A 26,137-nucleotide genomic window follows, 5' to 3' on the forward strand; every position below is an offset into this window, starting at 1 on the left:
CTGTCTCAAAATAAAACATAAAAGGGGGGGGGGGGCTGGGAGTGATATTGTCAAATTATATTGCTATATTGGTGCATGTATGAATCTGTAACAACAAATTCCATCAAATATGTACAACTATAATGCCACCCATTAAAAATTGTGGAGGAAAAAGGAGGAGGTGCTGGGGATGTGGCTCCGTGGTTAAGCAACCCTGAGTTCAATCCCTAGTGCCAAAAATAAAAAATAAATAAATAGACTTGAAAACCAAAACTAAATAAATAAGTAAATGACAACTGTCATCTTCCACCACCTCAGTGTATGACATGAAGCAACTTTAAACATCAAAAAGGCAGGAAGGACATACTCTTTTAATTTTTTTTTCTTTTTTTTTTAAATTTTAAGCCAGTCCTTTTAAAGCAGAGACTTAACTTCCTGAAAAACAAACTACATCCTTATTTTTCCCTGATCCCTGGGGACTGGTGGAAGCCTGGCCCCTCACTATCCTGGTCCCTAACCAATGACAGGGACCTCCACTGAGGCCCAGGCAGGAGCCACAGGGCAGAGATGGGGTACAGGGTAGCTGGGCTTTCCTTGTTTGCAGAAGTAATGGTCTGTGCACCCAGCTGTCGTCCTGGCTTCCAGCCAGGCTGTGGGGACCCAGGTCATACCCTACTTTCAAAGTGAACCACAGCCAAGCACAGTGGCACACGCCTGTAATCCCAGTGACTCAGGAGATGGAGGCAAGAGGATCCCATGTTCGAGGCCAGCCTCACAACTTATTGGGACACTGTATTGAGATTTAAATTTTTTAAAGTGAGCCAGAACTGCAGAAGGAAGCCACAGATACTCACTTTTTTGCTCTGGAAATGTCTATGTCGAGAAGGACCACATGTCCCACCACCAGGGCACCCAGGCCTCCTCCTGCCTGGGCCCCAGCAAGCTTCTCCCTGGCCCCTCTGATGAGTGAGAGGGCAGCTTAGGACCTCCGCCTGCTGGGTTCGGTGTGTTTGGGCTCCAGGCCCGGAGGGCAGCCTTGCCGGAAGAGCCTCCATGCTTAGGAGAGAGGGTGGGATTTGACCAAGATGGAACTTAGGGATGCGGGGAGACACCGAAAGACAAGATGGCAGTTCAGTGCTACGCCTGTGGCTTAGGAGCGCACATTCACCTGGTGCCCTTTATTTCCTTAAAGGGGTCAGCCCTGTCACCTACCCAGGAGGAAGAACTTTGGCCTCCCCTCTGCTGCTCAGAAAGTCCTGCTTTAGTGGGAGCCTGCGTTGCTCCTTGGGTCCCAGAGGACTGGCACAGGGAGACCTGGCAGAGGTCCAACCCTGCAGTCTTGTGAAAGGGGCTTGGAGCGTGAGGGGTGGCAGGCTCTTCCGGTGGGGCCTGTGTCTCCCTCACTGGTCCCACCCACGGTCAGCCCTACTCCAGGGAGTCTGGGAGCCCTGGAGAGGAGGGGCCATGGCCTATCGTGGAGGGAGGACTTTAAGAGGCCATCCCTTTTGTGACCTTCTTTATAATGTCGGGGCCAGCACACCTATCAAGCACCTTCAGGGATGGGGCTCCACCAGTGCAGGGCCCATGGGCAGCAGGGTGACCTCCTCTTGCCCAGGCTGCTCAGATGGAGCTGGAACAGTGGCCCAGTATTGTCACAGTGCAATCTCTCCTCCCTGAAAAAGCAACCAGGGCCCAGAGTGAGCCCACGTTCAACCAGGTCAGTTGGCTACTGTCCATTTGGAGCTGCCCATTTGGCCGTACGAAGAACCACTCAGGAAAGAGTCGTCCTCCCTCACGGGGAAGGAAAGCCACGTGGCTGGCTTTGGCTCTGAATCCAGCGCCTGCTCCAGCCAGCTGAGGCGGGGAAGCCCTGGGGTTTCCCTCAGCACATGGCCTTCCACAGGCCACTCAGGCATGACAACAGGGTGAGCTTCCTCCTGGGGACAAACTACCAGATAGCCTTGGACTTGGTGGCTTTGTCAGCACAGCAGGAAAGACAAAAAAGCTCAGAAGGACATTCATCGCCAGAATGCTATTTGGGGAAGCGTTCTCCTTGTTTGGAAGAGTGTGGAAAGGCCCTGGAGCCAGCAGACCCCAAACCTGCCCTGCTAACGCGTGGCGAGGCCCTCTCTGTGTGCCACAGAAGACTGGTGGGGCTTACCTTGGGCCAGGGACCGTTGCAGGCTCTTCATGTGCACTAGCTCATTTAACACCCTCAGGACCTTCAGAGGAAGTAGTGCAATGCCCACCCAAGAGATGGGAAACCGCTGCACCGAGAGGTCCTGGGACGAGGTGGGTTGACAGGACTCATAAATGTCAGGGCCAGGACTTGCATCCCGCTGTTCTGGGGAGAAAGACAGAGGAGCCTGGCAGGTGGAGAGACGGGTGGGGCGAGGGGAGAGAGAAGGCCTGGAGAACCATAGAGTGGGGACTTGAGGGGACAGAAGTGTCCAGCAGAGGTGCTGAGCCATGACCTGTGGTGTGAGTGGGTGTGCAGCTATCTCCCTTCCTCCAGTCTCCTCCAAGCCTTTCATAAAATTGACATGCTCATTAATTACTTTTGTGAAAATGCAACAAGGCGCAGTTCCGCGTGGGGTATGTGCAGCAAGTGGGAAGAAAGGCTGGCACAGAAGGAACCAGGGCTAGAGACCCTGGGGCTCCTGAAATCTGTTTACATAAGAAAAAAGGCCAAAAGGCTTTGTCTGCAAATGGCTCTTCTGAGTTTTATTTCTGCGTGCCTAACCAGGAGGGAGCTATATGCCAATGAAGGCCTATGTACTCCACTCAATTGAATCATCCCTGTGAAGTGACTCAGAACAACCCTGTTACGATCGAGTGGCTCCAGGTGCTCTGTGCCCATGCCCAGCAGCACCCCAGAGCAATTCTTCTAGGTGGGAGTAGGCGCTGGCGTGTTTTACACATTTGCCTGCCTGGTGGGTTAAATCACCTGTGCACAGACACCAATAGTTCATTTTGCTTGAATGATTCCATTTCCCTGGGGCATGAAGCCCTGCATCATAATGAAAGGTGGTCCTCCTAGCCAGACCTTCCTGTCCCCGAGACAGAGTGACAGGAGCTCTGTATTCCTTCTAGTTCATGCCAAGCCATGCAGTCCTGAGGAGCAAAGGCTCTGGAGTTGCCTAAATCTGATGAGACAGTATTTCCATAATTCTCCCCCCCCCTTTTTTTGTACTGGGAATTAAACCCAGGGGTCTCTCAACCACTGAGCCATATCCCCAGCTTCTTTTTTATATTTTATTTGGGGACATGGTCTCATTAAGTTGCTTAGGGCCTCACTAAATTGCTGAGACTGGCTTTGAACTTGCAATCCCCATGCCTCAGGCTCACTTGTTGCTGGGATTACAGGCATGAGCCATCGCACCCAGCAGTATTTGCACAACTCTGAGCTTCCTGACAAGCTAGTATCCTCACAGTGAACTCATTGGGTTAGATTCTTAAATGAAGATATAATTCACATACCGGAAAACGACCCTTCCCACACTAGCATGCAATGCAGTGCGCCTTGTTGCATTTTAGCTTTTTAGATTGTGTTGTGCCACCAACACAATCATCCAACTTCAGAACATTCTTACTACTCAAAAAGAATCCCTGCGCCCATTAGCAGTCATTCCCCTCCCACTCCCTCAACCCCTGGAAACAGCTAATCTACTTTCTGCCTGTACAGATTTGCCTATTCTGGGCACTTTATACATATTGAATTATATAATGTGTGGCCTTTGGTCTCTGGACCTGCTCACTTGGCGTAATGCTTTGAAGTTCCTCTTGTAGCACAAATCAGTCCTGTGGCTAACAATCCATGGTGCGGATGTACCATGTTTTATTTCTCCATTCATCAGTCTAGAGATGTCTGGTTTGTTTGCACTTTTGGGCTACGGTGAATCATGCTGCTATGAACATTCATGGACAGTTTTCTGTGTGGATGTGCATTTGCATCAGCCTTGGGCCAGTGCCCAGGAGTGGAGTTGCTGGGTCCGGTGGTGGTTTGGGGTTTGACGCTTTGAGGCGCTGCTGGACTGTTTTCCACAACTGCTCCACTTGACATTCTCACCAGCCACGGGTGAGGCTGTTTCTCCACATCCTCCCCAGCACTTGTTTTTATCTCTCCTTTTGGTTATTGCCATCGTAGTGGGCATGAGGTGGCAAGTTATTGTGGTTTTAATTTGCATTTCCATAATTAATGATGCTGAGCATCTTTTTGTGTGTATTGGCCATGTGTATCTTACTTGGAGAAATGTTGATTCATATTCTTTGCACCTTGAGAAATGGAGGTATTTGTCTTTCTGCTGTCATTTTGTTAGGCTATCGAGAGGACAGGGTGGGATGATGTGGGCAACACCACGGCTGGGCACATGGCAGGCACCCACTGAATACTTTGCATCTATAAAAATACGGTTAGGCATGATTTTTTATGAAATAAAAATTGAGGAATGTCATCTCAGAATCAGAGAAGTAGAGGATCCATTTGTGAAGAACGTTCCACAGCAGGAGAGAGGAGAAGTGGCCAAGCGTCACTTCTGGGACTTCCTGGAGGCCTCCGGGAGACTCTGAGCTGTCGTGTGGGGCCTCCTCAGAGGAAGCGCTCAAAGAGATTGAGGCAGGAAGAGGACTTGAATGACGCATGCCCTAGCTGCTGGGCCAGGGTGGAGTGCCTGGGAGCCTGAGGGAGGGAGGACTCTGGGCAGGGGCCTGAGAAAGAGCACCCAGTGGACCAGGGGAACAAAGGCAAAATCAAGGAGAAAGTCGGGTCATCTTAACACCATGGGGTTCCCAGTTGAGGAGGAAGTGCTGGGGTGCTGAACTCCTACGGCCCTGAAGAAGCTAGACAGAGCACAGAATGTTCCCTGAGAGTTCCACTCTCACAGAACAGCAGCAGCAGAGCTGTGCCCCTTGGGAAAAGAGGGTTTAGCAGGTGGGGAGGTGGCGGAGCTTGTGACAGGCATGGGCCAGATTCTCTGTGCTCTGAGTCCAGCCTGCCATCTTGAGTGTCTCCTGTGCTTGATACATGCTGGGTCTCCACTAATTAAAAAAAAAAAAAACATCATATTACCCAGTACCAGGGACTCCATCCATTTGGGTGCAAAGACCAACTGTATACACCCAAAAGACCAGTTGGGCCAGCCAGCTAGGAGCGTGCTCTGCAGAGAAGAGCCTCTTCTGCCTGGGCCCTGCTGCCGTCAGTGGCCAAGTAGGAGTAGATGGATCTCTGATAAACAGTGCAGCCTTCTTTTGGGCAAATTTAAAGCAGAAAAATCATCACCCCATCACCAAGCAACTAACATGAACCTTGTTAATTTGTTAGCGTGTCTTCTCATTCTGTCCCTCTCCTCATATATGTGTATTATCTCCATTTTACATACACATGTTATGCACATGCAATATTTAGACATGTCATTGGAGCCTGAGGTTTCTGGCAGCATCAGCATTTTCCTGCTGAGTTAGGATTTCTTTCTAACTATCACATTTGATGGCTGTATAGAGTTCTGTTACACAATGTGGCATACTTTACGAAATGATTCTTCTGTTGTCAGACCAGGGGTGCTCCACCACTGAGCTACACCCCCGACCTTTTAAATTTTCATTTTAAGACAGGGACTTACTAAGTTTCCCTGGCTGATCTCAAACTTGCAATCCTCCTGCCTCAGCCTGGGTCTACAAGGGTGTGTCACTGCCTCTTGACAAATTGCTTTCTAGAGATGTGTTCCAATTTATGCTCCAGCAAACAATACAAGAGTGCCCACCTCATTCCAACGTCTGTGTTCTGCATATTTTCACTTTGAAAAATATTGCTAAGCTGTGGGATGACAGGTAGTTGGTGTTCATGTTGACTCGCACTTGATAGGTTACTGAACTTCCTAATTCCTCTTTGCCATTTCTCTTTCCTAATTTCTCTTTGCCATTCCTCTTTGCCTAATTTCTCTTTGCCATTTTTGTTTCTAGTCAAGTTGTGCACTTTCCATTAGCTGCTTACATGAGTTGTTTGTATCACCTTTGTTGCAAATATTTTCACTATGGTTTGCTTTTCTATTTCAGATTTTTTGACATTCAGAGATGGTAAAATTTTGTAAAGTCTGTAGATTTTTTCTTTCATGATTTCTCTCTTTGCCTTTTCAATGCAGAGAATTCCTCTGCACACAGAAATTCACTTGTTTTTTCCTGGGGGAGACAGGAGGGTAAAGACAGGCCCCTGGGGTTAACAGACTCAGCTAAGAGATGGTTCTCCAGCAGTTTGCTGAACCCCTGTTTCCTCATCTGAAAAGCAGGGCTAAGAATACCTGTGTCCTAGGTCTGGGTGGACTGAATGGAAATGAATATTGTGCGCTTGCTTAGCACAGGGCTTGCAAACACACACGGAGTGACTAGGAGCTGTTCTCTCTCTCTCTCTCTCTCTCTCTCTGTGTGTGTGTGTGTGTGTGTGTGTGTTTACCTTGAACCTCTTAATCTCGCTGGAATTAGTTAAATGAATGGTATAAGATAAAGACTCACGTGTGTTTTTTCTCAAGTAACTACCTTCCCCCAAACACCTCTGACTGAATAATTTATTCCTTTCCCTTGGAGACTCCTTTAAAAAAAAAAATATATATATATATTAAGCCTTTTGTGTCTCTTTCTTTCCTGTTTATCCTGTTGCATGTAACATATCAAATGTATCACTACAATTTTACAAAATAGTTCATTTTAAGATTTTCAAATGTACTCTTTTCAGGTATTCTTCTGGGTGAACCAGATAATAATTGTGTCAAGCTGGTGGGGGGGGGAGAGGAATTAGCATAACTACTTTAGACTAGTTTTAGACTGGCATGAAATCCAAATGCAATTTGTAAAAAGTGCCATTTTAGTAATATTCTCTCTTCTTAATGATACATATGATTATCTCTAGGGTTTATATTTTGTGATTTTTTTCCTATAGGTCCTGCATATTTCTTGTTATGGTTACTTCTGGTTACTTTGTATTTTTGTCACTATGGTGAATGACACTTTTTCCCCTGTAGATATTGGTTAATGGTAACTTACAACCTATAGGAAAGATTTTATAAATTTGTCTTTTATAATATCAATTTACCCATGATGGTTATTTCAAACTGCTTTTCAGTTCCTTCTTCTTTCTTTTCTTTTTTTTCTTCAAATATTTTTAGTTGTAGATGGACACAATACCTTCACTTTATTTATTTGTTTTTAATGTGGTGCTGAGGATCAAACCCAGTGCCTTGCATGTGCTAGGCAAACACTTGACCACTTAGCTAAAACCACAGCCTCTCTTCTATCTTTTCTTGATAAACTCTTATATCATCTATAAACTATGATCATTTTTTAGTCTCATCCAAATATTTACAACTGTAATTCAGATTTCATAATTTATTACATCGCCCTGTATTTATAAGATAATACCATGGATAACGTTGAAAAGTTCTGTGACAATCACACATGGCATTGCCTAGGAGGAACTGATACAGTGCCTGGACCATAGAGAGGATTGCATTAAAGTGAGTTGTGTTTAAAGTTAAAGTCAGTTGTGCATTAAAGTTTGTTGTGTTAAAGAGGGAGCTGTCTTTTCTAAGTTTCACAGAGTTCTGAAAAACTGAGCATTGAATTTCACCAAATGTCTATTGTGATGACATTAAATAGACAAATGCCCTTTTTCATTTATAGGCATAATAACTTCATTTGTGAACTTTCTAATATCAAACTATTTTTGCATTTTAAAAATAAATTCTTCATGATGATAATGTTTTTTTTTTGCATTCTGAATTTCATTTAGGGCTTGTACATATATATTCATTCGTGAGATTGGTTTATATGCTTTGGGGCATGTCATGGTGGAATAGTCATGTAAGGTTTATAAAATATCCTGGAGCCATTGTAGAATATCATCATTATCTGATTTTTGAAAATTAAAAAAAAATGCTGACAAAACCACTTCTTCTAACAATCATTTAGAGAGATAATTCTTTAGTATTTTCTTCCATTTCTTTTTTGGTGTTGATAAGCCTTGCCTATTTCTTTGATCAGTTATATTGTAATGTGCAGAGGACAATCCATTGGTTAAGGTTTCCAGGTTTTCTTATGCACAGTTTTCTATTATGGTAATTTATCTTTTATTGCTTCTGTCATCTTCCTTTCTGCATTTCTAATTTTGGGTGCGGTGGCCAGGATCCCAGCAGGAAGTGGTGGCATATTCAAAAGAGATGGAATGGTGAGCAGCCGGCTGTCGACCTGGGAAGGCTTTCTGCCCCCTTGACCTGAGGTCCCAGGGGAGGAAGGTGTGTCACCAAGTCCAGCATGACTGCAGCTGTGAGACAGGCCACCTGGCTTAGCTGTGGTCTCCCGAGAAGGAATTTGGCTGCTGCTGATCTGCAGCAGGCAGGATGGGCTCAGGGGAACAAATACCCCACCTGTCCCTCCCATTGGCTAAACCAGGGTGAAGCAGCCCCTGGGATGGAGATGGTGTACGCAGGGCAGGTGGAAATGACTTAGAGTGGGTGTTTCTTTCCTTTGTTCTGTTTGTCAGAAGTTTATCCACTTAGTTTTCAAGTCACATGCTCTTAAGTTCATTTACCTATTCTTTTTTTTTTTCTGCTTACATCTGTGTTGTTGTTTGGGGTCTGGGGATTGGATAAGGGTGAGGGCACCCCCACCCAGCTACATTCCAGCCTGGTATTGCATTTAAAAAATGGCCTCTGTCCTCTCAGGAAGCCCTCTTGCATGCTGGAGGAACGTGGTCTGGCTTGTATTTCTCACCTCCCTCTTATTTTAAAGCTGCTCTGTCTTTTCCTTCTCGAGGGCTTTCTCAAACTCTTTCCTCCTCCTTCACTTTCTCTGCACCTGTGCTGCGCGTCCTGCCTCCCTGGTATTTGTTCTGCGCTTTATCTCAGTTTTCACCTGGAGTCTTCTGCCTTTGGACATGCAGTCGTCTCTTAAATCTGACATTTTGCAAATTGAACCATTTTTTTAAAGGTTGATTTGAAGGATGATTTTTTTAAGAACAATGGTTCCGTTTAAGATGGAGACAGCTCCTTGGAACTCTTAGAAAGATGGGGCCCTTTCTTTTGAGCCACGATATGTTTTCATAGTCTGATGATTTTTCTTTTCTGAAAAGAACTGTCAAGAAAAAAATAGATTCTTTTAGAGATGGAAGTAGATTTCTGCCCAAATTTTCTTACCAAACATAAAAAGAAGGAGAGGAGACCCCAACCCAAGATTCAGCTTCTGGAGAGGCAATTGAGGGGATGGTGGGACACACAGAAGGTGGGCTCCCTCCGGGAGTCTCATTCCTTGGTCTTTGCTTTGTGCAACTTTAGGACAAAGGGCCACCCCCAGGGGGAGGGTGCTCCAGCAGTACATGCCCACTCACCCACCTCTCACCCTCGGTCCTCCTTTTGCTCTTTCTCCTGGGGCGGGGCCAGGGGGGCAAATCAGCAACTAATGGTCTTTTGTTTTCTTTTTTTTTTTCTTTTGGTACCAGCGACTGAACCCAGAGGTGCTTCACCACTGAGCCACAGCTCCAGCCCTTTTTAAATATTTTATTTAGAGACAGGGTCTCACTGAGTTGCTGAGGGCCTCGCTAAGTTGCTGCGGATGAGTTTGAACTTTCAATCCTCCTGCCTCAGCCTCCCAAGCTGCTGGGATTATAGGCATGCGCCACCGTGCCCAGCTAATAATGGCCCCTTCTAACTCATCAATTTCAGCACCCTGGCTTCCCAGAACTGAAGGACATTTTCTCTTATGTCTACACTGGTTAAATGGCTTTTTGAATGCAGACTTTCCACCCCACCCCATCTTTCCCAGAAATGTGCACCACTCAGCCAAGAAAAAGAGAAAATACACGCAAAAAGCGTTAGAAATTAGAAATGATGCTAGTAAGAGTCACAGAGGGATTGAAAAGCAATTATAGGAGCACAGTGAGCAGATGGGCGGACGAGACCAAACACCACCAAGACGCTTGAATCTTAGTTTGCTCTCTGTGTCTCTGTGGGGCTCGCCATGTGAAGGGTGTTTCTGGGCGTGGCCGGCAGTGTTCACCTAGGGCTAATCCTACAGAAACAGGGGTGCTCATCTGAAAGAATGAATCAAACCCCGGTTGTTTCTTCCCACTCCCCGGTGCCTGTCCACTTGTACTGCACTAAAACTCTTAGTGGCTCCTCAGGGTGGAAGGGGCACCTTCCCCCCTTCTCCAGATCAGCACCGGGCAAGCACCGGCTCCTCAGCACTTAGAGGGAGCCACACAGGACATCTGCTCTGAGTCCTCCTTCATTTAGGAAAGGGACAATGCCACTAGGAGCAGAAGGGAGAGCTGTCACCTGACCTGGATCCCCAGTAGGATCCCCATATTCTTGAAAAGTGACCCAGTCACTCAGAGAAGTTGCGACCAAAAGCATTAGATCAACCAACTCACCAAACCACCAGAGGAGCTGGGAAAGGGCTGGGCAGACCTGTGGCCTCTAAAGAGAATGAGCGTGTTGTTCAGATGGTGGCCCAGGGCTGTGGTGGTCAAACACTATTTAGTTGTGGAATCTTTGCTTTAAATATTTTGCCTGTAAGATTGTATGTGTGTGTGTGTGTGTGTGTTTGTGTGTGTGTGTGTTCTATGCATGTGGGCACAGGTGTGTGTTACCACTTGAGTATGCATGCACTGTGCTGTACATATTTAGGCCTAGGATATGTGTAAGCAAGTGTGTGCATATGGGCACTGTGTTGTGTGTGTGCCCATGTGTGGATATCTGAGTGCATATAAGGATCCAGGGTGAAATGCAGCTGCTGGTGGGGGAGGGAGGCCAGGTTCCCTGGGGAGGCTCCAGCACCCCGTGGAATGCAGTTAGGACCTACTGCTCTCCTGAGGGGTGGTGGTTGTGTGGGACGGTATGTTTTCCTTGAAGATCTAAACTGACTCCCCCAAGCACAGAGCGAAAGACCTGCATTAACCAGGCAGGTCATCGGCATCTGCTGAGATGACCCCTCTAAGGGGAGAGCATCTTCTCTTCCCTGTGGTACCAGCTTTTGATTCTGATCTGCCTCAGGGATATGGGCTGTTTCCTTGTCTCGGTGTTTCAAGAACATCTTTGAAAAGGCCAGAAAGCCTGGTCTGCTGCTCTTGCGTGCACTGGAGGGGCTTTCCTGTTCTGAGTGGCTGCTTCTGTGTCCCCGTGACTCCCTGCTCTCTCTTCCTGTCTGCCAGCTGGTGCTTTGCGCTGGCCCGAGCTCTTCCCTAGTTAGCTGCCCTCTGCCCAGTGACAGTCCTCACCCTCCCTCATTTGTTTATCTGCAGGAGGAAGCTCAGAGCCCTGAAAGATAAGGCACTGGCTGGGTGGAGCTGGCCTCTGGCTTTGTCTGAGAGGCTCTGTGTGCAAAGGGGATGAGTCCTGGTTCATGGGGATGGGGTGAGGCGCCAGATGGGGGAGTTCTCAGTGTCCCAGGGATGTCTCTGGGAGGTGAGTGACATCAGACCAGAGATTCTTCCTTGCTGTCTCTGATACAAGACAGTGTGGCTCTGAAGACAGGATGGGGCAGAAAGATGGGCACTAAAGGGGTGGGAGAGAGAGAGAGAGAGACAGAAGAAATTTTCCTGGGCAGAATAAAGAAACATGTGGAAGTGAAATTTTCCAAAACATTGCTCAGATTTTTCCTTAAGCATTCATTGGTTCAAAGTCATAAAATTAAATATTATAAAATTTGCCACATAACATTGTAAAACTTCCACACAGCTAAAAAACAAACAACAGTAAATACTGTCAAAATAACTCCATCCAGGCACTGTGGTGCACATGGTAATCCCAGCGGCTCAGAAGGCTGAGGCAGGAGGATCTCAAGTCAAAAGCCTGCCTCAGCCACTTAGCAAAGCCCTAAGCAACTCAGCCAGACCCTGTCTCAAAAAAAAAAAAAAATTAAAAGGGTTGGGGATGTGACTGAGTGGTTAAGCACCCCTGGGTTCAATCATGGAGAACAACAACAACAACAACAAACTTCAAAATATACCCTAGCATAGATCAAAAATCAAAGTCATATAAATGAAAGATGATACATAAAAGTGAGACAAAACATGAAAAGGAATTCACAGAAAAAGAAATAGAAACAACCACAGAGGAGAACATGCTGAACCTTTCTCATAAAGACAAGCAAATTAAAGCAAGCTGTCATTTTCTTTCACCTCTTAGACTTGCAAAGATTTAGAAGTCTGATAACAGTCAGTTGGCAGGGTGTGGGGACACAGACACTTTCAAATCCGGTTAGTAAGAGAAAAAAATAATACCAAGTGCATTGGAAGATAGTAGGTAGCCTCTGTCAAAACATAAAGTGCCCATGTCCTTTAGCCCAGCAGTCTCCTCCTAGTGATTTAACAACAAGCACTAATAAGCATCCATCATGCTGTGCTCAGCCTGGCCAGGTACTGTTCTGAGTGCTCTCCACACATGAGCTTGTCCAATCTATACAGCAACAGGTACATGTTGTGTTATTGTCATCTCCATCTAACTGATGAGGAAACTAAAATTATGTGTTCACCCAGGTACACAAAGATGGAGGGGTAGAGATGTTCACTGCAGTTTTATTTATAACAGCAAAAATCTAGAAATAACTACCTATCTATCACCAGGGTCTGGCCAAACACATAGCCACATATCCACGTGGTGGAACATGATAAGAAGGATAAAAACCCATTTCTCTCTCTCTTAGCTCACATGAGAAGACCTCTAAGATATTTTTTTCTTTTGGTAAAAAAGCAAATTTCAGAAGAACATATATAGTATGATTTTATATGCATTTTTTAAAGATATGTACATATAAGCTTGTGTGCATGTTTAAGAGTTCTGGAACATTTTACAAACAGGAGTAGTAAATCCAAGAAATGGATCTCATGGGATTGGGGAGGAGATGTATTTTTCATTCCGTTTCTTTCTGTATGCTTTTTTTCAACTAAGATACAATCAAGTTAAATAATAATATATGTAAATGTTTGGTGGAGTGTGTGGCCCACAGGAGGGACTAAGTGAAACTTCTACAAGGAAGCATTGCCTTCATGGCAGAGACTGGCCCCTGCTTAAGGGATCTGCAAGCATAGCAAATTTTCAAAGTTCCAAGAGCCCCAGTGGGAGAAATGGGGAGAGATTTTGTTGGGAGAGGGAATAGACCAGTGGCTTCAAGGAAGAGTCCAGATAGCAATGGCATTCCCCCAACCTCCAGTAGACTGCTGGGCTTGGCCAAGGGTCAATGGACTCCTGTGGCCATCATGGCTGCCAGGCTCCTTTAGGTTAGGGACCACCCACCATGTGCCCCTCTAACAGGGCACTTGAGCTAGAACTAACTCCCCCTTCTACTCAAAATTTCCAGGAAAGTAAAAAGTACCTTCTCTTCCCCCTCCCCCCTGAGCCAAAGAAGGTGGACTTTCTAGAAAGAGAAGGGAGTCTGGGGTGTTCAGTACTCAGAAACAACCTTAAGTTTCTTTTTCTTTTTTCTTTTTTTTAAGAGAGAGAGAGAGAATTTTTTAATATTTATTTTTTAGTTTTCGGCAGACACAACATCTTTGTTTGTATGTGGTGCTGGGGATCGAACCCGGGCCGCACGCATGCCAGGCGAGCGCGCTACCGCTTGAGCCACATCCCCAGCCCCATACAACCTTAAGTTTCATCCCCCAGCTGCTGGGGCAAATCTGGGTCTCTGAAGGGACGGTGACCAACCTCTAGGAAAAGAAAACCATGGGGCAGAGTGTCCAGGGAAGGGGGAGAGGGTTAGCCAGGGGAGAGGTTGACACTAAGAGAGCATGGCTTTGTCCCTCATGGTCCCCTGCTGCCTGCCTGAGACCCATTCACTTTGACCCCACCTTGCTCCGCCCCCTGGGAGTCTTAGTTCTTCTTCAAACACCCCTCTTGCTCCATTCTCATGGTCAGCATGGCAGCTAAGAGGTTGGGGCGGCCCTTCCAGATAGTGCACACCTTCAGATTGACCCCATAGCTGTCAGCATGGAAGTTAACCGTGTGTCCATGCCCAAACGACCCCCTCGCCCTTCCCAGATGCTCCTTGTATGTTGTGGGGGTGAGCAAGTGTCCATTCATGACTGCTCGGTGTCAGAGTTTGTCACCAGCTCAGAGGACTCTCGGCCCTAAAGTTTGGAGACTTTGTGGGCAGACTCTTCAACCTCCATCAGGGAGTTCAGTGACTAGGAAACTGGATTTTCCTGCTTGGGTTCTAATGAAGTCTTTGATCTATTTCAGGTATCGGAACTGTGTTTACACTTACAGAATTCTGCCCAATGATGATGACAAATTCACCGTTCAGGTAAGTCCCTTGTGAATCTGGAAATCTAGACCTGACTTGAGCCTATACTGGCAGAGAAAGAGAGAAGAGGAAGAGGAAGAAGAAAGCCCATGCCCCGAGTATGTAAGGGCCTAGCTGAGCCTGTCCTCCTCCAAAGCACATGGGTGGCTTAGCAGTAAAGGTGACCCTGCTCTGAGATGCGACAGAGCAGGCATGCCAGAGGTTAGTTGTGTGCAAGAGGGTGAGAAGTACCTGAGGGAAAGGGGACGCCCAGAAACACAAGAAAAGTGTTCCTGGTTTTCTTTAGTTCTCTCAAAGGAATGAGTGGAGATGGTCTGGGAAGGGGGGACTGGGGTGCACTTGCAGGAAGCCTGCAAGAGTCACACGTCGCAGCCCTCGAGGAGTGCTGTTGCGAGCGCTCTGCTGCTCAACACCGATGCTCGTGGCACCTGCTCTCGCCACGGGAAGGCTGGTGCTCCAAACTTTCAGCTGAATTTTACAAAGAAAAATCAACTGCACCCATCCACCCGGGAAGTGTGGGGAGACCACCCTAAGCACAGTTTGTGGGGTAACAGTGGAGGCTTTGTTCGACCGCAGTGTGTGATAACGGAGTGCTGTGGAAGTCAGGGAAGTTATTTTTATCTGGCTGCATCAAGAGAACATGGGGGTGAGAGAAAGAAGGAGGCAACGGTCTCAGTGACCTCAGTGGGGGTGGGGTGGGGGTGTGCAAGTCCTCAGGGACCATGGTCAGAGGCCCAGCAACCAGCAGCACACAGCCATGCCAGAGCAGAACCGCAGGCCCAGACGAGGGTCTGGAGGAGGTTCCTTGAAAAGAAAGTAGAAGCAGAAGTGGGAGGGGGCGAGGGGGAGGGGGAGAGGTAGGGCACAACTGCTGGTTCTAAACTCCAGGGGATGATTCCCCTTTCAGGACGCAGTGTAGACACAGAGCTGCACTCAAGGGCCAGAGAATAGCAGGTCCCTGGGGCAAAGAGACCCAGAAATGTGTCAAGAGGGAGGGGAATATTCGGGGAGCAGGCCTCTCAGGGTGACTGATTATGGGGACCAAAGGAATCACTTCAACCAGCCGCTTAGTCCAGAGGGTGGGACCCTAAGGGGTTGGAACCAGCCCTGGGGGACACAGAGCTGCCTTCTGGGAGGCAGGGTCTGCTCGCTGCCGGGCCTCACAGACGGGCAGGTGTGGCTCAAGCAGAAGCGCTCTCCCCGATGGAAGTCAGGCTGAGCACTGCGCTCCTTGGTCATTGCCGCGTGTGTGTCCCCACCTTGGGACTGGTGAGGACACCATGCCACTGGAAGGTCTCCGGCTGGTCCTTGGTGGAAGTCACCAGGAGCATGTGTCAGCAGGCCGAGGGTGGGACTGTCCTTTCGGGTACTTGGAACCTTTGTCTCCGATGCGTGCCCCTCACCTGCCAGGGTGCCCGGGGTGTGGCTGGCCCAAGGGAGCCTGCTTGGGGCAGGCAGTGGGCCTCATGGTCTACCACACTGTTTGAGTCGGGGACCCGTGAACTTCGCCAGCAGGTTGGCATCCTTCCTGGGTGGTTTCCTGAGAGGACGCAGCTCTCTTAAAAGTCGGTCAGCGCCTTTGATCTTTTTCCCCTTGTGGTTTACTCTATTCCTTCAAAGTGAAGAAAACTTTACGTATGACTGGGAAAGACGTGACTCTGTGGCTTCTCGAGCAGGGTCGGTACCAGGGCTTCTGACACAGACTCCGTCTGGAGGCTGTGCCCCTGAGTCCTCACATTCCTGCTTCGGCTTTGAAACCCGGAGCCTCACCAGGCCTTGGGGTTGTAAGAAACAGACTCACTTGGCTAAGGCGTGCGCCGGGCTGTGGCCTGGGTGGAGACGTGCACAGCAAGAAGGCCACTCAGAAGGCCCTCAGCTCGGGGCCAGAGGACACGGGCCCTGTCCAGGTTCCACCTCTGTGACTCAGCTCATCTCTGTGGGTTTGCTCCTCCCCTCCGGCAGGCTCCCTTTCAGTTCCTGGTCCCCTGGGAGTCTGATTGGCTCAGCCCCAAGGATTCCCTTCCTGGGCCATGAGCCTGTGAAGGACTTGGCTGTCTGGGAGCAGGTGTCTGCCTACCATTGGAAGATGGGGACAGAATCTTGGGGACAGGGCCTGGCTCCCTAAGGCCACCTCATCAGGACAATGGGCAGGCAGTTTTCACAGAAGGCACATGGGCCTGCTGGACAAATCTACTCCTTGCCTGTGACCTCTTAGGTAGCCAGCACCAAGTAACTAAGGAACCCGGGGCCTAGGTAGTCTGAAGAAGTTTCCACCTTAAAGACTGCACCTTCCTATAAAAACACACCTCCTGAAATAAATGACAGATGTCCTCTGAGGAGTGACCCTGCCCCCGTAAGCCAAGCCTGAGGCCCCCCGAGACGCCCTCGGCCGTCCTTGAGCACTGCAAGTTCTAACTCAAGTTCCTCTTTTCATATTGAGGTAAACCCTCGCGCTCTTTCCTGAGCTTAGCCACAGTTTCTAAATAACTCATTCCTTACACCTCAGTCTGTTTGGTGCCACCAGAATGTGAGGCTGCCCAAAGAAGCAGCCACTGACCTGAAACCTTTCCTAGGGAAGGCCCGAAGCCTCCACTGCCTCAGCTCTTCCCATGCAGCAGGCGGGGGGCGGGGGGGGCTCCTTTTTGTCAAAAACCAAAGACACACTCCATCTTCCTTCTTTGCAGAGCTACAGCTGAAGGCAGGCTACCCCTCATGGCCCACGGTGGCCCTACATCAGGGTAGGGTGTGACCCCAGCTCTCTGGGATCCTTCCTTCGCTCCAGCTTCCACGGACTCACAAAAGTCAGAGACGGGAAGGATACAGACCAGAACCCCACCCAACCCTCTTGTGTAAATGTGAATGTCTCAGAATTGGGGCTCACACCAGATCTGCATATCCCCCCTCCAAAAGAAAAGCCTTCTTTATGCAGCTCAGGATGTGCTCCTAAGCCTGGCTGAGGGCTGGAATCCCCTGGGCAAGGGCAAGGACAGGCCAGGACTCCACCCAGAGGGTGAGGAGGCAGGGCCTGTGGCCTGTCAATGCTGGGTCCTTTTCCTTCCCAGGTGGGAGTGATACTTGCCCCGATGGGAGCCGGCCAGCACCTAGGGCAGCAGACCTCCCTCCCTAGCCGGGGACTGGCTGCAATCCAGATTTCCAGCCATGTGGCTTTGCTTCTGCCACTGTAAGTAGGAATGTCAACCTGCCCCACCTGTGCCAGGTGGTGTGGATTCTGGGAGAGGAGGAGGTGACACACCCGCCCCCGGGGCATGGGCTGCCCTGGAGCTGCTGCCCCCGCCCCTTGCTGCCTTATTACTGGGAAGAGAGGGCAGCAGCAGCAGCCTCCAACACACACGAGTCAGTTCCACCTGCCGCCAGGTGAGAGCAGGGGAAGGAAAGAAGACAGGGAAGGGAAGGAGGGGGAAAGCCGGGGAGCGAAGGGAGCCGCCGGCCAGGTGGGTGGGGGGAAGAGACAGCAGGGCTGGCTGCCAGGGGAGGGGGACAGGTGACCTAGAAGATTCTAGGCAGTGCCACGGGGGGGAAGGGGTGAGTTCCCTGAAGCCCTCCCTTGGCTCTGCTCTCTGGGCTGTGGACCCCCAGGCTTCAGTGGCTGTGGAACTGTGAAGCAGCTCTTCTACCCCTGCGGGGGCCCTCAGACCTGGAGAACCTTCTGGACGGGGGCCTATGCCACATCCCCAGGCCTGGGCAGCTCTCTGAGCACTGCACGAGGCAAGGGCCAGGCAGGACGGCTCAGCCCCTCAGGCCCCCGTTTCCCACACCCGAGAGCCCGAACCCTCTCCCGGGCTGGGAAGGGAAGTGACTCTCCCCCTGGGGAAGTGGCACGGGGTGGGTTCCTGACTCCAGAGTGGCTGCTAGGCTGCCACTGCCTTCAAAGTGACGCTGCTCCCTATGAGTTTGAGGCAGGAGGAGCAGTCCCAAGCTGCAGCATGGCTGAGAGAGCCCACAGGCTCAGAGCGGCCTTCAAAAGTGTTACAAGCACAGCTGTCCAAGCTGCTCCGCAACTGAAGCCCACGGGGCCTGAGGCTCCACCCTGCACCCTGCCAGCCCTTGCTCCCGTTCCAGCTCCTTCCTGCCAAGAACACAGCAGAAGATAAAGCCTGCCCGTGACCCCCATCACGTGGAAGATCTCTGTGAACTTCTGCTTTTGAGGCTGAGATTGCATCCAGGGTCCTGAGGGGAGGTTGAATTCCAGGCAGGAGCACCTGCAGGTTTCATGCACCTGTAGAAGAAAAGGGGCATTTGAAATGATCAAGCTCATAGACTAATGTCCATCCACAGGATTCTTTCCCTATTTAGAAGAAAAACCCAGGGGCTGCAGCAGTCCGGGCTGTAAAGAGGAGACTCATGATTCCAGTTCCCGGTGGTGGTGGTGGTCAAAAGCCTGGCTTTTGGAGAGGGAAACAGAACAGCAAGCCGCTCCCCCGGGGTCCCGAGGTGCACTTGAGCCATTGTTATTATGCTCAGGAAGCGGGTGGCAGCAGTTATTGTTCTGAGTGGTCACCCCGTGAAGTAAAGATTCCGTCTGAGCCGCCAGGCAAAGGATGTGGCTCGTCCACACACTTCCTGAGGTTGCACAAGGAGGTGAGCTGAGAGGCTCAGAGAAGGCCCACAAGGTCACAGGCAGAGGGTCCCTCTACGTCATGACTGCCACTTTCTAGGTGCCTACTTTATACTTTTTTCCTACAACAGAAAACAGACAGTTCTGCTTTGTGAGCCTCTGAGTATCCTAAAGCCTCTTGCAGCTGCCTTCATGCTCCAAAGGGGACTTGATGGATGTGAGACTCTCTGGGCCAGCATCGCTCCACGTTCTATAGAGGCCTCCTGCTGCGGCCTTTGGGAACTCAGTAGGACTGAGTCCCACGGCCAACTGAGGCCTTGAACTGGCTCCGCTAGAGGGAAGCAGTTTTGTCTTTTTCTGCTTTGAAGCTGGTGGGAATTCTTTTCTTTTCCATCCCGTCATTTTCCTCCTGTTGCCAAGGCCGGGATTGGGCTTCGCTGACTCACTGGGCAAATTCAGAGCTTTCTTTGACTCAAAAGGCTTTTCTTCTGTTTGGTCTCTGAGTGAGCGTGTGTCCCACCTTGTCTCGTCTGCTCTCATTTTCTGACCTTCTGAGCACACATGCCTTTGTGACATGCAGACTCCGCCGTTCCCTCGTGTGGCTGCAGGATATGTGGTCCTTTCCTAAGTGTTTTAGAGAAGTCTGGAGATTTTTGTCCCCTCTACCTCCCAGTGACCATCTCCTTTTTTCTCCCCATCCCCCTGCCATCTTGTTCCTGCTTCTCCCTGTTCCAGAGCCTTCTGAGCCACCTTGCCCTAGATGGTGGGCCTGTTTCTTTGGTTGTTGCTGTGGCCCCGAACAGCACAGAGCTGGGGATAACGGGTATCATGTGACCGATGGGTTTAAGCTAGTGAATAGAATGCAGTTGTAACCAATGAGACACGAAGGGGAGTGGTCGATGGGGCTTCTGATACAGGTCTACTTGTCTGTCTCCTTGTCCATAAGGATGAAATGGTCTCTATCTACCTTTGGAAGTTGTCACAGGATATGACAAGTTGGAGCTGCTGCTGCCGTCTTGCAACCATGAGGAGAGGCTGCTGGAAAGTGAGGCCAGCATGCAGATGGCAGAGCAGAAAGATGAAGTGAACCTGGGTCCTCAGTGATGCCATTGAATTAGTTGAACAGAATCAACCTGCCAGGGAGCTGCCTGCCTCTAGGCCTCCTGTTTAGTGAGACTGTTCATTCCTGTCTGTTCAGGTAGTTGAATTAGGGTTTTCTGTTACCTGCAGCTGAAAGCACCCTAACACAGCAAAGGCCTGGGCTACCCTGGGGGAATTTCAAAACAGAAGGTGTCAATTTTAAGTTGATGTCAGGTTTCTGTGACACAAGTAGCCCCTGGTCTCCCCTCTTCTTCATCCTGGCTGATACCGTGTTGCCAGGATCTGCTCCTCCCCACCCCAGACATTCTTAAAGTCTATCTTTGTGTCAAATGTCCTTGGGCTCAATATCCTTTTCTCCAACTCTAACCAGAAATGGAACAAAAACCAACCAATATTTCAGCAATCTCTGTGCCCTGGGGAGGCATCTGGATTTCCTGCTTGTTGCAGAATGATTTAGCTTCTCGCCCCAGCTTTGCCTTGAGACCAAGTTCTAGGTCTAACCTTCGCAAGTGCAAGCTTGCACCCCACAGAAGGTCCTTCCCTCTAAGGAAACACCCCGCCCTCTGAGCAGCCTTGCTCCATCCCTGCATGGGAATCGCCTGCACCTGCTGCTCCGTATCCCTTTCCTCTCTTCATCTTCCTTGGGGCACTTGCAACTCTCTGCCTTAGTATCTTTATCACTTGGTTTATTCACTGTCTGTCCTGCACCTGTTCTGGCCCACGGCCAGTGCGCAATAGATCTCTACCCTGGGGACCCATCCGGCGGGCCCCTGAGGAAGACGGAGGAGCAGCAGGCCTCCCCACTTCACAGGCTTTACCCTGCTCTCGTCAGCATTCTCACACCGGCTCCTGCACAGTGTCCACTGCTCCCACCAGGTTTTCCATGCCTTGGTCCATTTCCTCTGGGAAAACAGCAGACCGGGCTGGCCCCCTGCTTAACTGGCCCTGTCCTCTCTCCCCGCTTCTCCCGCTCTTCTTTGGTTTCACTCCTGGTCCTAACAGCCTGGGCTTCGGACATCCAGAGAGGTTGCCGGATGCTTCCTGAAGCTGCGTTTTGGGAGAAGGCCCTTCCTCGGGTCTAAGTCATTATTCTAGTTCCCTCGGGGGTGCTACTGACTCTCCTGAGCCTCTGTTTTTGTCAGAAATAGAGGGACAACTGCAGCTCTTCTCTCCCATGGAGGTTTTGAGGACTGAAAGGCGGTTCACATAAAGCACTGTCACTGCCTGATGGGGCACTCGGCGAGAACCCCCGCGGCCAGTCCAATCCAACCAAAGGCTGCCCCTCCCTGCCTTAGACCAGGTGGGGACCCCAGGCCCCGGGGAAGGAGAAAGTGCTGGGACTTGAGGACAAAATGTCCTCAGAGGCCAAGTGTCCAGGGTCCCGCCTGGTCCTGGCCCTGGCCCAGGAGCCAAGAGGGGTCCCTAACTCCTGCCTGTGCCACTCACTGAGCCCGCGCCATCTCTGCTCTGAAGGCTGGGAAGACAGGCAGGGGCAAGGCAGGCTGGGTCACTGACGACAGCGAGAGCCGCGGACACGGAGGACGGGCCACACCCTGCCTCCTGTCCCTTTCTCCACAGCTACCACTTGCTGAACCCTTACCAGGAGCTGGCTCTTGGGCACACTCTGTCCTCCCGGGAGGGGATCATTACTAGTCCCGGTTTTTAAAAGGCTCCCCTGGGCTGCCACTGCTGCAGACCTGCTGGGCACCTTTCTTCCTTCACCCGGCCTTCAGCCATGGAGGCACCTGGCAGCCTGGGTCCAGGCTGGAAGGCAAGCGTCTCCCTGAGTCTCTCTGGCTACTGGCCTTTGCTTCAGAGAGCCACCACGGTGGCCCCAGTTAGGGATCCTGCTGAGACTTTCAGGAGTCTGAGCCATTGTCCTTCTACAGGCCCAAGACGAGCCTACTTAATTTTAAGCTAGTGAGGTTAAGGCTCAGTGTGTAGAGGTCAGGCCCAGCTTAGAGACTCCTGCAGCCCATTCATTCAGTCAGTCAGTCAGTCAATAAGTAAGCAGTATGAATGGGAACCAGGAACACAAGCTCAACCTCAGAGACACAGTCCCCTCCTCGTGGAAACCTGTGTCAAGCAATTTTCAAGATGATCAGTGGCCCCGCCGCCTGGCAGGCGCACTCCCCAAGCCCTTCTTCAACTCCTGCTCCCATACCTTGGCATGCGGGTGGTAGTCGGCCCTGTCTGTCTCTCTCTGTGAGAACGTGGTGAGGGTCCCCTCTGCCTCTGCGTCTGGCCGGGAGCCTGGCTCATCCTCTGCGCTGCAGTGGTGGGCTACAGCGGGTGCTGCCCGCGCTGGGATGAAGCAGGGCAGCCGGAGCAGGGGGCTGAGCAGCAGCACTAACAGAGCCACCCCAGGCCTGCAGCTTCTCCTCTCAGGGGTCCCCCAGGCTGATCTCTCCTGGGTCACCTCCAGGTGTCACTTCTGTGTCTTCCAGAAGGGTACCTCGAATGTTGGTCAAAAACAAAAGAAGCAAGCCGAGAAGAAGAGCATCCCAGGGATGTGTAATTAAGGATAAAAATAGGCCTCCTGGGCGCCCAGCAATGGGGAGGTGGAGGGTGCTGGCTTTCCCGGAACTCTGGAACCAGGCTTCTGAAACACAGCAGTTTTGGGGCTGGGGATGTGGCTCAAGCGGTAGCGCGCTCGCCTGGCATGCGTGCCGCCCGGGTTCGAGCCTCAGCACCACATACAAACAAAGATGTTGTGTCTGCTGAAAACTAAAAAATAAATTAAAAAAAAAAAAAGACTGTGCTAAAGTAAGTGTTAAAAAAAAAACCAAACAAAAAAAAAAAAAACACAGCAGTTAGCGCAGCTGTTAAGTACATGCTGCCATGAAGATCCAAAGAGGGCAAAGATTCAGCTAAATTCTTGAAGGGGGAGAGTTTAAACTGAGCAGGGTCCTTTTTTTTTTTTTTTTTTTTCATGGTAACAGTAGGACTGGAACCTGTGGCTCCCACATGCAAGGCAAGTGCTGTAACCACAGAGTGACACCCGCAACCCCACCCCCTGCCCAGCTGTCTCAACACAGGACCTTGGCTTGGGGTGAGAGGGAAAGGGGAAATGGAAACAGTTAAAGGAGATGAACTTCCCTGATGGCGCGGGGCAGAGGAAAATGGCCGTTTTAAAGGCAAATGTTGAATTCTGAGGTGGAGGAGAACCAAAGGCTGCGGCCTCTCTTTCTCACCCACTGCCCACACTCTCTTCCATCTTGAGACGGACTGAGCCTGACCACGGAGCCCCGCCCCACCCTCTCTGCTCCCAGGGACCCAGAGGTACCTCCCAGCTGCGTCCCCCAGCCGTCTCCCCCTGTCAGCTTCGTCCCTTGTCTGGAGCCTAACGGGTCCACCAGACTCCTGCTGGGTGATGGAGGGTTGGGGTGAAATCATCTTGACCCCGGAATGAACATGGTTTCACAGAAGGAGCGGAAGAGAATCAACACAGGCTAACAGCAGTGGAGAAACAAGTGGACTTCCCATCCAAGTCCGGTTCTGCTCCCCACAGCCCTGCGACCACTGACTTGCCCTCCCCTCTCCTCCCCTCGGGCACCCAGCCTCACCACCTCTCTCCTGCTCCTGGCAGGGGCTTTGGGCCACAATCCCTTGGCAGAAGGTCATGTTCACTATGTGTCATCTCCCTTTCTCTCAGGAAAGGAGCAAGCAGAGATGAGGCAATTCAAATCGAAAACCCGACACAGAAGTAAAATCCCCAGACACGGAGATGAGCTTCCCTTCTTGGGAAACCATCAATGTAAATATGTTTCTCTAAAATCTAACTTTAGAATCCGTAACACATTTGGCCTCTTAAAAATAGGGCTAAAGATCTTGAGCACACTGAGCGTTCACTGAGGCGTTCTTTAAAGGTTGATGGTTCTCTGACATTTGGGGGAGGAAAGAGTTGCGAAAATTGGTCACTAATAGCGTGAGGCCTGGTCAGCTAGGACCATCTGTCCAGTTTCAGCTTGCTCTGATTCTCTTTGATGGCCTTGGAAATGTTGCCTGGGAACAGATAAGTACAGATTGAATATCCCTGATCCAAAATGCTTGGGACCAGAGTGGTTGGGACTTACGATCCCCCCCCCCTTTCTGGGATGCCTGCATGCACACAGTGGGATATCTTGGGGACAGGACCCAAGTCTAAACAGAATTCATTTGGGTTTCACATACACCTTAAACACGTAGCCTGTAGGTAATTTTGTCTACTACTTTGTGAGCATCTGTGTTTTGACTGGGACCCATCACATGAGGTCAGGGGTGGAATTTCCCACTTGTGGCATCTTGTTGGCACTGAAAACATTTTGGATTTTGAAGCGTTTGGGGCTTTTAGATTAATCTATAATTTGGATTATTGTAACAATATAATAATAGCAGCCACTGCTTGAGTCTTCAGGACACCCAGAATTGGGCTCAAGCTCTAACTTTCTCCTGCCCTTCTGGTAACAGCTGCAGGACACCCACCCTTTGCCGAAGAAGGTGCTGTTGTTAGTGCCTCCTGAGCAACCCCTCCCCTCCTATCCCAACAGCCGGTGCTGCTCCCTTCAGTCTGAGGAAGGCAGGTTCCCAAATCCCCTCCCTGGTTAGACCACAGGATTCTCAAGAGCTGGTCATCCGTGTGGCTGCTGAGCACTGGTCATGTGGCTAGTATAAAATACACACTGGATTTCAAAGAACTGCACCAACAGGGGGTGGGTAAGGAGAGAGAAGAAACGTAAACCATCTCATAATTTTCATGACATATTGAAATTCTAATATTTTGGATATATGGAGTTTAACTTTTTTGGTTTTTTTCTTTCTTTTCCTACTGGGAATTGAACCCAGAAGAACTTTACCACTGAGTCACATCTCCAGCCATTTTTATTTTTCACTTTGAGACAGGGTCTTGCTAAGTTGCTTAGGGCCTCGCTAAGTTGCTGAGGCTGTCCTCGGACTTGTGATCCTCCTGCCAGAGCCTCCCAAGTCACTGGGATTACAGGTGTGTGCCACTGCACCTCACTGAGTTCAAGTTTTGAAACACTTTTATTGAATGTGGCTTCTAGAACTACATTTTAAATCAAATAAGGCTCACATTATATTTCCGCTGGACAGCACTGCTCTAGAGCTTTGCTACTTGCAGTGTGGTCCAGCAGCCTCAGTGTCACACAGAGGCTTGTGAGAACCAGGGCCCAGCCTGCGGATCAGCCGGCTTTGAAGATGACCCGGCTCTTTGTGAACGTTGAAGCCTGAAGACGGTGTGGGGTGAGCACAGTGGCAGCCAGTCCCACAAGACAGGAGGTATGCAGATCCGAGCAAAGTCTCTGGAGGGCAGGGTCCCCCTGTCCCCCAACCTTCACAGGGCCTGACCTGGGCGAGGGAGGCGCCCCTCCAGGAATCTGTCCATCCCATGGCAGGGGCAAAGAAACGTACAAGGACACCCAGTTGCAGCTTGACTTCGCATAGGGCACTGAGAAGGACCCTAGCCAACAACCTCGCCTCGCGGAGGCTGGCAAGCAGCCTGACGGGTGAGACACCAGTGTGGTCTGCCTGGGGAAAACCAGGCCACTGTTTTAAAAGCGAAAGCAGAGCCCGGTGTGAGGGGGCCAGATTAGACGCTGCAGGGCGCGGTCGTAGGAGAGCTTTGGTTCTGTTTAGGGACCCATTATCTGCCTGGAATTGCACACATGTAAGAATCCGAAGTCCTACAACACCCAGGAACCACTGTCCCTGGGGCTAGGATGGGGTTTGCCGGCTGCTGGGGGTTACCAATAAGAAAAGGGCTTTTCCTTCCCAATGTCTACATATTGGTACTGTTTTATTTAATTTTTTAAGCTGTGGCCAAGATATAACCTTCAAAATAATTTTTTTTCATTTCACTTCATGTTATTATTAGAAAATTAATAGTACAGGAAATGGGATTATCTCCAACAACATAGGGTTAAGGTCACAAAACTCTCGAAGTTCCAAAAGGGAATCCCAGCAGACCTCAGCGGAAAAGAGAAAGTCCGCTCTGCTGGAAGGACTGGCCCTGGGCCGGGGAGTCTGGACCCTCCTCCGCAAGCGGCCGGCAGCCAAGGAGGTTTTCTCCATGGTTGTTTTGTCTTCAGTCGAGGTGAGATTCACATAATCAACCATTTGCTAAGTGCCACGAAACTCAGAAAGTAGCCAGGCATGTTGGCGTACACCTGTAATCTCTGTGGCTCCGGAGGCTGAGGCAGG

The 26,137-nt window shown here is 50.0% G+C and overlaps 1 protein-coding gene across 1 annotated transcript in view; it reads left to right on the forward strand.

Annotated features, from left to right (window-relative positions):
* Nucleotides 1-26,137, forward strand: part of Inpp5d (inositol polyphosphate-5-phosphatase D) — a 108,759-nt gene that overhangs the window by 2,494 nt on the left and 80,128 nt on the right. Inside the window, exon 2 of the mRNA XM_015481580.2 lies at nucleotides 14,199-14,262. Coding sequence (XP_015337066.1) covers nucleotides 14,199-14,262 — 64 coding nt within the window. The remainder of the gene's footprint in view (nucleotides 1-14,198; nucleotides 14,263-26,137) is intronic.

Source organism: Marmota marmota, unplaced genomic scaffold, assembly GCF_001458135.2.
Source record: "Marmota marmota marmota unplaced genomic scaffold, marMar, whole genome shotgun sequence".
Taxonomy (NCBI): Eukaryota; Metazoa; Chordata; class Mammalia; order Rodentia; family Sciuridae; genus Marmota; species Marmota marmota.